Below are 11,163 nucleotides of genomic sequence, written 5' to 3' on the forward strand. Positions count from 1 at the left end.
ACGTTGCTAGGTCGATGCCCGGCTCCTCCGGGGTGTCCCTGAGCGAGACGCCTCACCCGGACTGCTCCCGACGAGCCGGCTGTCGCCCTGCAAGGTTGACAACGCCGTCGTTGTGTGAATGTGTGCATGAATATAAAAGGCGCCTTGAGTGGTCACTGGTTAGAAATGCGCTGTATAAATGCAGCCCATTTACCATTCGTAGGCCGCCGTCTTTCAGGGCAGCAGCAGAATGTGAAGCCTCAGTGTGCTGTCGGGATTCGTGACGCGTCCTGGATTGTGAGCGTTCCTGTTAGCAGGGTAAAATGATGAATTAACTCAATAACAATACGTGATGAAAGGCCTGGCCCAGGATTTTTTTGTTTATCCAACAATAGACGTAAAGAGCTAACAAGCAGGGAAAGTGTTGCGCTCAGCGCTCAGGGCCAGCCTTCCTCCCAGGAACGCTTCGTTGAGAAATGTACTTCAATTTAAACACTGCGTTCTAACGCAAACGAGGGCTCAGCACTACAGCATTGAATGGAGCTATACTGCTCGCTTAAAGACCCCATTAGTGGCGAAAAAGACCTCTGTGAAATTGAAAATGATGAAACAAGACGTAAACTAGGCCTACGTCCATAAGATGATGCATTAGTTTACTGCAGAGTTACCGGGGAACCTCACAGAAGCTGTTTCTTTGTTCATATATCCAAACAAGTCTGACAGACCGAGTCTATGGGGAGACTAATTCAAGGGCATTTCACTACCTAATTAACCCGCCCACCCCGATACACTACGCTCACTCCACGCCCTCACCGGGCTAGCCCGCCCAAGAAGAAGTTGTTTTTATTAATCTGTGGCATATGAGAAACAAACTATCCAAAACTTTAAGTAAAATATACCAGTAAATGGACTGGGATTAGAGGAGGAACAGAAGATGTGTTGACAAAAATAACTAAAATCTGACAAAAACAAATACGCAATATATTATCTGTTGAAATATACTTTCTTAGAATTGTTGGGTCCAACCAAAAATTTGTAGAATACATTTTTATCGGGAAAATAGGCTGTTTATCGGAAAATAGGCGGTTCATTGTATGGAACTTGTTATGCGTGGGTTTGGTTTGTTTTGCCCTCAGAAAAAGTATTTTTGGGGTAAATAGTCACAAAAACAAACCGACAGTTTGAAAACCAGGCTGTTTTTTTTCTTTCTTCCCACTTCCGCATCCCTCTAAGTTGTTTGTGATATGAATACATTTTCAATCATGTTTTCCGATGGCACTAATGTATTTTTGCTTTTAAAAAGAGGGTCTAGGGGGAAATTTCCCATATCTTTAGGCAACCATTTTGTGTGAAAGCGATGGATTAACTGACGGACGCGCCGAGAGAGAGATCTGGCATCAGTAGCCGTCCTCAGTATCAGGCGCACGCTGGCAGTGTGCGGACGGAAATCAATACAGAGTGTTGTCATAATTTATGGGACCCACTTAAGACGGCAACTAATCATTCTGCTTATTGAAAAGCGAGTGCAAATTCCACACGGCTCTTGTCTCTAAGCTATTGGTTTGTCAGCAGCGACCACTTCCGTCGATGAATAGCAAGACAATTATAATCAGATAAAAGGCTACGTAAATAGCCCTGCCTTATTGCTTTTCTTTATCCTGCCCGGCACTTGGTTTGAGGCAGCCCAACTTTCTCTCGATTTTATTCCTTCTCTAAGTAGGCCTGCATCTCAATTAAAGATCTTAATCCAGATCTTAATGTGTCCCTTTTTCTTCGTAGCCCTTGGAAGATTCTGAACTTGATCAAGACTGAGTTGAACGAAAATAAGGAAATTTTTAATGTGAAGTTTTGTCACTGTCCCTCAAATTGCCTAGAAAAATGTGTGGTTTCCGTTTTCCCACTACTTTCCAACCAGCGTGCCTCTCTCTCTCCCTCTCTCTCTCTCTCTCTCTCTCTCTCTCTCTCGCTCTCTCTCTCTATACGTGTGTTTGTGTGTGTGTGTGTGTGTGTGTGTATGTATGTGCGCGAGCGTCGCGGCTGTGACACGTGTCCACTTCCAGCGAACACGCTGTCACCCACGCCATCTGTTCCCGCCCACGCGACTGGCCCTGGACAAACACGGTTATGAGTAGGTAATGGTGCGAAGGAAAAAGCTTCGACCTTGACACTACCTCTGGTGTGTGATCACCACAGAGAGAGAGAGGTGTGGTGGGGGAGAGAGAGTGAGGGAAGGGGAGAGTGAACAGGAAAGAGAATTAGAGAATAAGAGAGAGATGGAAAGAGAGAGAGAGAGAGATTGATGACAGTCTGATTTCAGTTTGGCATGGAGTAGAGGGGGGAAAAGCAGACTCCCGCGGTTGCCTGGCAACATGTCTGTCTCTCCCTGCGAGATGCAAGACGCAGCAGAGAGAGGGAGAGAGAGGGAGAGAGAATCACACACACATACAGAGGGTTGGAAAGAGACAGACCTGGGGAGAGAGAGAAAGAGAGACGGAGGGAGTGAGAGAGGCTGAGAGTGAGAGAGGCAGAGAGAGAGGGAGGCAGAGAGAGAGAGGGAGAAGGAGAGAGAGAGAGGCAGAGGGAGAGCGAGGAAGAAGGAGAGAGAGAGGGAGGGAAAGAGAGAGAAGGAGGCAGTGGAAGAGCAAGAAAGAGAGGCAGAGGGAGAGAGAGTGAGAAGGAGAGAGAGAGAGGCAGAGATAGAGAGAGAGAAGGAGAGAGAGAAAGGCAGGGAAAGAGAGAAGGAGGCAGAGCGAGTCAGAGGGAGAGGCACAGAAAGGGAGAGAGTGGCAGAGAGGGAGAGGGAGAGTGAGAGGGAGGCAGAGAGAGGCAGAGGCAGAGGGAGAGAGGCACAGAGAGCAAGTTGTTCTGATGTATCTTCCCCTCCTTTCAGAGGCACAGCATGAACTTTGAAGATGCCATCGCGCCGCTCCCTCACATCGCGTTTCATTGGTTCCCCGTCCCCACCTGCGCGCCAAATGCCAGCTCCTCACATCCCAGCTCCTATTAAAACCAGGCGCACCTCCGTGGGCCCGGGCGCGGGGTGACACAGGGGCTCCCGGTGAACCCCGATAAGCAATGATAAAAGTCAACCAACAGATGGATTTGAGATTTTTAATACCATAATATCCGGTGGCCGTTCAACCTCAGTGATCTCCTCAGGGGTGAGACGCGGCCACCTTGTCAACGTAGCCCTGACGGAGTAGCCGGCGTCTTCACTCAGACTGTTTATTTCATTAAGGGGAGTCTGTGTTTCATTTAGTTTGTGAGAAGCAGTTACCGCTGTCACATGTTCCACGCCAGGAGCCGTGGGCCAGAGACAGTCGTGATGGATCCAATAACAGCAGCGTCCAGCTCCAATAAAAAGCACAGCCAGATCAAATCAACCGAATCCCAGTCGCAAATCCCCGGGAAAACAACCCCGCGTGCATCTGTGTTTGTGTTTGAGTTTGTGTGTTTTATCGGAGCAAATATTCAAATCCAAATAGTTTCCTTCCCTGAAAGTGACATCTAAATGATCGCTCTGTGTGTGAGTAGCGGGGGGGCGACGTAATGGCGGTGTATTTAGCAAAGATACATAACAGAATATCTTGATATTACCCTGCCGAAGGCTGCAGGAATACAGTTCTTTGAATTCATGAATAAATCATCAAACAAGGGAAACACTGCAGTCTTTTCATTGAACGATGTGGAGAAGGAGAAATGGAAGAAATGATCCACTTGTGTGCGCTCGATTCTAAACCCCAAAAGCTATTTTCATGTGCACAGTCCCCACAATTGATTCAGCCGTATAGTACAGAGAGGGATGAACGTGTTTACATAAGTCCAAATGTAAAGTGTAACTTGGCTGTAGGGTGTGATTTATTTTTCTGTGAGGCTCATGTTTTCATAGGCAATGCCCGAGTGAATCTGGGGAATAGAATGAAACTACCAGGAAGTGATGAGAAAACTAAGCAACGCGCCACGCAGAGAGCCTCTGAACACTATAAGCCTTCCTAAGTATTGACTGGGACATGTTGTGAAAGGATGTGTGTGTGTGCGTGTGTGTATGTGTGTGCCTGTGTGTGTCAGTATCAGTCTCTGCGTTTGTCTGTTTGTGCATTTATTTGTGCTTTGTGCTTTGTGCGTGTGCCTGTGTGTGTGTGTGTGTGTGTGTGTGTGTGTGTGTGTGTGTGTGTGTGCATGTTTGTGTGTGTGCTTACATGTGTGCTTTTGAATGTGTGTCCGTGTGCATTTAATCATATTCATACATTTGAAATGTGGATGCATAATGGCGTTTTATGTTCAATGTCAAAGATTGATAGAATCATGAGTCCATATCCCAACACCACTGTCAGTATATCGATAAATAAGATGAGTGAGTGCATCAATGTTCCCGGACATCACCTCCTCCCCTTGTGAGAGAACAGTGTATGAACTACTGTAATAAACTAATGTAGTATTACTACACACAATGCACACACACACTACTGTAATATCACCAAACACGCAGTACTGTAGTATCACTACACACACTGTGCACAGAATACATCATAGTATCAGAGTACTGTTGTATGAGTAAACACACAGTACAGACTACTGTAGCCTCACACAACACACAGTTAAGACTCCTGTAGTACCACTACGGTACACACACATTACTGTCGTATCACCACACAATACAGTACAGACTACAGTAGTATCACTGCACACACACAGTACAGACTATAGTAGTATCACGACAAACACAGTACACACAGTACATCGTAGTATCAGAGTACAGTTGTATCAGTACACACACACACATACAGTATATGCATACACGCACGCACACACACGCACACCCACGCACGCACGCACACCAAACGCACACACACACACCCACGCAGTACTACAGTGAGACTACTGTAGCAGTAATACCACGACGGACTGTAGTGTTGGAAGCACACAGACAGCCTACAGCAGGGGAACCTATAGATAACATACATCAGCTAAAGTCTGATTCTCCATCTCTCCTCGCTGTCAGGGACACAAACTAATGGAGGACAGACGGACAGAGTGATCTTTCTGAATGACTAGCCGTCTGTCTGCCTGCTTGACTCGATGACTAGCTGTCTGTCTTTCTGGTTGAGAAACTGACTAGCCATCTGGTTGACTGACTGACTAGCTGTCTGTCTGTCTGTCTGGTTAACTCACTGAGCTGTCTTTCTGTCTGGTTGACACACTGACTTACTGTTTTTCTGTCTGCTTGTCCGTCTGCCTTCCTTGCTGACTTCCTGTCTGTCTGTCTGTATTTCTTGCTGACTTACTGCTTGTCTGTCTGTCTTTCGTGCTGACTTTTAGTCAGTCCGTCTGATTGACTGACTGACTCTCCATCTGGCTGTCTGTCTGTCTGACTGACTGTCTCTGTCTGCCTGGACCAGGACCACTCCCGCCCCCGTCGCCACCTGTTCCCGCCGCCCTGCTGGTTCCCGTTCTGACTGCTCTCACCTCGGTTTATTGCTCTGCGTGGGAGACGCAGCGACAGGGTCAGAGGACGGTGAACCATAACCAGCCGTTTCAGAACCTGCCCTCTTGTGACATCACAAAAGGGGGCGGGATTAGCCCAGCGGTTGGTAGACTCCCATGGGGTGGGCTTGTTGGTTGATCCATCCGTCGTGCATCTGGGTGGACACTGGACACGCCCACTTGTGATGTCACTGTAATAGGGTCGATTTTTAAAACGGCTTTGTAATTGCTATCAACATCACACACACCTGCTGGGGAAATTGTTATTGACCACATGTCAAAAACATGTTCTAATAATATGCTAGAGCAAATGGGCTACAGTTCAAAGTTACAGAACTAAAAATAGGAAGCCTATTACGTAAAAAAAATAAAACTAAAGCTTTGAAGACGTTGTAAATGGTTTCAGTTTCGTTCCCAGCCCATCACTCCTAAACTTTGGCGCTCGCTCCTCTCCAGGAAACCTCTCTTTAAAGAGATTCAGGCTGGTTGCCTGCACCTCATCTTCTCCCTGGCGTCGCTGCTGCTGTGCAGACTGGGTTTGCGCCATCATCCGCAATTATCATTCGATCCACTGCCTTTTCTTTGCCGAAAAGCGGTTTGATTTCAGCGTGCGGGTCGATGTGATCCCATGCAGCCCTCTGCCCTGCCTCCTCGCTGCGCCGCATTCAGGATGATATCGACGGCATTGACTCGAGTATCGACAGGGCGTGTTAAGCACCCCGGGCCAACAGAAATTAAGTGCACTTTTTATCCCGCTGCTGTGTCTGCCTGTAACGGCTCATTCTGCGCCATGCAGGCCAGTCGTTATGTTGGTTAAATGCATTCTCATCATGATCGTATCGTATTAGGGCGTAGAAGGGCTGGGTGTCTGCACGTTGTGCGGTGCGAGTTTGTTGGGAACATTATGCAGAATTGCGTAATTACAAAGGATGATGACAAAACAATCCAAAAGTGAACTTGCGTTTGTGATTTTGATGTGAGCTGTTTTGTGTTGTCTGTTTGTGTATATAAGAAGTCAAGAGCCTCATGATTATGATGATTTTGAAATGTACAAAGTCACGGGGTATATGCAAATACGATTGAAAGGAATACGTTGAGTGCATAACACAGCATAGGTTTGTTTGTTGAATGACAGTAAAGGCAGTTCTGGGGATCTATAAACCAGGAATATCCACCCACTCGCCGGCGAGTGAGTGAATTAACAGACACATGTCATAATACAAAACATGAACTATAGTTGATGCAAACGATGCGTGTGTACTTATTGTTCCTAATGGATGCATTTGGCAGAATAAAAAAAAAAAATCAAAGCTGAGGACCGGTTCCGTCTAAAACAGCTCGGCTCCGGGAGACTCAGTGAACGCGTTCGGATGAGGAGCATCTATCTGTACATGCTTTCCAATTACATTATCATCCAACACCGCTGGAATAAGGAGGAGGAGCGTCCTCACCCTGCAACGCGCTGCTGCTCAACTCACACAGGCTCACACACTCCCACAGCCCCCCTTCCCAGCCGGTAACTTGTCCCGCGTGAGAATGGACGCGCGTTTCCCCAGCCGCGGGTTCACGTCGCACGGCCAGCGTGTGGAGAAAGAGACACAGCAGGGGGTCGAGACGCGGCAGGAGCTGGACTAGGACTGAGATGGGCGGCGGTGGAGGCTGGTGACTGCAGAAACATTCCGACGCGTCGGTGGAGAACACACGCCACCACAGCTCACGGCCGGTGCGCTCCTGGACTCGGAGAACGGACCCGGTGTGACTGGTCCGGTGTGACTGGTCACCTTACTGCCCATTGGTTTTGGTTCAGGAACTTGACCGCGCTGACGGCGTCCTGAAGTGGAGGAGAACACGAGGGGGGATTTACCGGAGGGGAGAAGGTGGGATTCATGCATTGATTAGAGAAGGGCCAATATGCCAGAATGGGTCCACTGCGATATCTATTTCTCTGTGGACTGCTCTTCTACACCCAAACACACGGTGAGTTCCCCGCACGTCGCGTCCTCTCGCCTGATGATGAAAACATGATAATACCACCGCGTCTCTCCATAACTCCATCACCTCATCACCTGTGCGTCTTAGCGATGCAGGCTGATTATCTTACTTCTCTGTTGTTGTTTGGCGTGTTTTTCGATGTGTGGAAAATCGCACATGTAATTTATGTTCGGATGGCCACCAAATGAACCCCAGCAATGATCCACTGTCTGGTTCATTTAATGACCGACTGAACTAAACGTTTGAATAGTTTCACCGTCAACAGAAGAACAAGTAGCCTACTATTTCATTTGTGCGAGAAAGATAAGATAGTCAATTTAAAATCCGTTGCCAGTTGAGATCCTGGACATGAAGCAGCATTAGCTCACTCAGACCCCGTGCGGTAAACTTAGTATGGACCGTTGGTCGGCGAGTGTGTTTATCTTCGAGGTCTGATGATGATGACCCATGCAAGGCACTGATGCCAAGGACCTTCCGGAGGAGTCGTGGCTGTGGGTCACCCGCAGGGCGACCTCGTGTGCCTCTGCACTCCGCCGAACATCATAAATGCCTGAGATATGTAAGCAATATGTCTCTGCATATTGTGTGAAGCACGGTGAATGTCACGCAGCAGCCTCGGCGGTGCTGAGGAGACCCCTGATTGATGGCTATAATTTGTGTTTGCTAAACGCGTTCATCACAATGCAGGTGTGATGATGGTGGTGGCAGTGGTGATGACGAGGAGGGTGATGATGATGGTAATGAGCTATGATTATTGAAGAAATTATTTTTGCAGGTATTTTTTCTGAATTTAACAGTGAAAACAAAAAGTAAAAGTTGCAGAGGTTGCAAATTGTTGTTTTAAACCAACTTTTTTGTGAATGCTGGCAGCTGTCTCTGGTGCCATTAAAGTTAGTTTATTTGTGGGAAACCGTCTTGGGTTGATGGTATTACGCTTGTTCACGGAGAGAAAGAACGTTTGTGAAACCAAAAGATTTAGTCGGTCATCTCATTGAAAACTTTACATCATGTCGTCGCTTTACATAATGTTGCTCATTTACATTTTCCTCTCACTAGCTTCTTACAACCTATCAGACGAGCAGTTTGTGTGGTCATAGAATTAATAAGTTCACACATTAGTTTAATTAAGGTAAACAAATAAATGTTTCCAGCCGAAATTCAGTGGAAGTAAAGTCTGGTTTACATCCTCAGACACACATTCAACACAGAAACAAACAGGCCGACCAACAACAACAATATGAATGTACAGTAGAAACACAAGCAGAATAGACGCTTTGACAAATGTACAAACAATGGCGTTCACGTCACTGAACTCCATGGGAAAGGCAGCGTCTGAAGGCAGCAGGATGGCTGTAATCTCGATGAGTCACTCTGTGATAATACAGAATGATCTTTACAAGCATTCTGGCATCCTGTAGTGTGTAACATCAACGGCTCACCAGTTAACCCATTACAACCCTTGCACCATAATTATGCATCACCATAGCAACCCTCATGCCAGTGTACTTCTCCATAGCATCCATCATACAACGGTGCATCTCCATAACAACCAGAGTACCAGCATCTGTCTACATAGTAACCATCAAACCAGTAGTTGTCTCCATAGCAACCATGTCTCAGTATACTTTCCATAGCAGCCATGCACCAGTATTCTCCTACATAGCAACCATGCACCAATATTCTTCCCCATAGCACCCATGTACCAGTGTACGTATCCATAGCAACCATGCACCAGTATGTGTCCAAAGTAACCAAAAGTGTGGACAATGCAGTGAGTGTGAAGCTGCTGAGTGTATGAAATGTTATTGTTGGCCCACCCAGTTTCAACGGGATAGATATCAGCTTTCCTAGAGCTATGAGAAGCTCATCATTTATTCCTCAGGATAATGAAAATTGTTAATGAAATATAGAATTCATACATCAACAAAAGGTTTACCAGTGTGGATACTCATCAGTTCAACTCAATTTCACAATTCATACCCTCACAATATTATCATTTTATATATTAATACAATGATAGACACTTTCTTTGTTATAAAGATACTAAAACAAGAACGTCAGTTATCCGGTTTAGGTACAACACAAACCTCAATCTTAAAAGGGGCGACAGTTAATCCATGTCCATAGACCCTTAAAAACAAGTTTTCTGTTTTCTCCAAAATTGAGTTGTCCTCCCAAGGTCATCACCTAGACAACAGCCTCCCGTGTCTCCATCAACCCCACCGCAGCAGGTCAGGGGTTGAGGGTCACAGGTCGCCTTCTCACACCATCTATCAACCGCGGTCAGCCTGCTCGCCATGCTAGAGTGCGCTACACCCACCCCCCGTTAATAGAGACCCGGTCTGGTCGATACAAGGAGGGGATCGCTCCTCCAAAGGCATGCAGGGAACATTTCAGCATTTAGTTGAAGGACTAGTTAGATAAAGGCCCTTTTTAATGAGGTTTATCAAACATAAACAAAAACAAAAGTAGGACTGAGTGAGAGAGGGGATGAAAGTACGACAAGCACGGACTAGTGGGTAGCGAAACACGTTTTCAGCGGGCGATTACTTTGCCGAACGTTGTCGTTTCTGTTTGTCCACAGTTTGTCATAGTGTCCGTTTCTATGTAAGCGTAGCAGCCGGAGGAATGCACTCAGGTAATCATCTTCACCGGCGGGCGAGCTTTTGGCGACGTCAGCTCCTGACGGCGCCCGTTCAGGAAACCACTAACGAGTGCCGCTGGATCTCTGCGTGGCCGCGTGTCAAAGTTACGCTGCCTATTAGTACACCATCGCCCACAGTCGCACACTTATTAGAACACCCTTGAAAAGAAGAGAAATAAACCCACTCAGCAGCCAGTGGGCAGCAGTCCAGTCTGTCTTTAGTGGAGGTTTCCAGCTGTTCTGGGAGAAAGGTTTGCGAGCAGCGTCGGCATCCAGTTCTACGCTTTAGAAGCCTTCCCACACACGTCTGTTTAAAGGCCATTGTCTGCCTTCCAGGTAGCTGTTGATGGCAGACAATGGCCTTTAAATCAGACGTGTTAGACACCACAGAAAACTAAAGGCGTTTCCGACATTCCCGATCGGGGATTAATAAAGTTGATCTTATCTTTATATGGTCTTAGAAATAATAGACATCCGGTCCTAATCAGACCTAGCCAATGACATTTGAACGATGCAGTGCAGATCAACGCAGGATGGAAGCGTCTGATTTAAATGGAAATTGGAATCAAATCCATAAAGGTGAATTTCATTTAACCGGCAATAAGCGCAGGTTCCCTGCTTATTGTCCTCCCGGGCCACTGAAAGACCAGCCCTGGACGAGGTAGACAGCCACACGGGCCTCTGCGTTATTTCAGCCGAGCGAGCGTCCCTTAATGAGCTAACGTGGTAAATATTACATCAGCACGGCGCTTTAATGAGTGTTTTCCCCGGCGCAGCGAGCCAACCATTTCACTTCACCGCTCAGAATTACCTCCAAAGTGTGCAGATTGTGCGCCGCCGTCATCCTCTTCTGTGGCTGCTTTGCTAAGCACGATTCATTAGTGGTGTATATATGGTATATATACACAGTATATATATAGATGTTTTATAAGCCTAATGCAGAATACAAATTAGAAACACTTTTAATGAACCTTTTATACGACTCATTCGGACGTTCATCAATTGTAAATGTTAAAAGAATTATAAAAACGCAGAATACAAGTATAATTTATGCAGAACTATAT

General features: G+C 46.6%; 1 protein-coding gene across 1 annotated transcript in view; it reads left to right on the plus strand.

Annotated features, from left to right (window-relative positions):
- Positions 1-7,373: 7,373 nt before the first annotated feature.
- Positions 7,374-11,163, plus strand: part of LOC307077546 (roundabout homolog 2-like) — a gene marked incomplete at its 3' end in the record, with an annotated part of 80,293 nt that continues 76,503 nt past the window's right edge. Inside the window, exon 1 of the mRNA XM_079738974.1 lies at positions 7,374-7,440. Within this exon, the coding sequence (XP_079595100.1) occupies positions 7,383-7,440 (58 nt within the window). The 5' untranslated portion in view covers positions 7,374-7,382. The remainder of the gene's footprint in view (positions 7,441-11,163) is intronic.

Source organism: Pollachius pollachius (assembly GCF_949987615.1).
Source record: "Pollachius pollachius genome assembly, chromosome: 6".
Classification (NCBI taxonomy): Eukaryota; Metazoa; Chordata; class Actinopteri; order Gadiformes; family Gadidae; genus Pollachius; species Pollachius pollachius.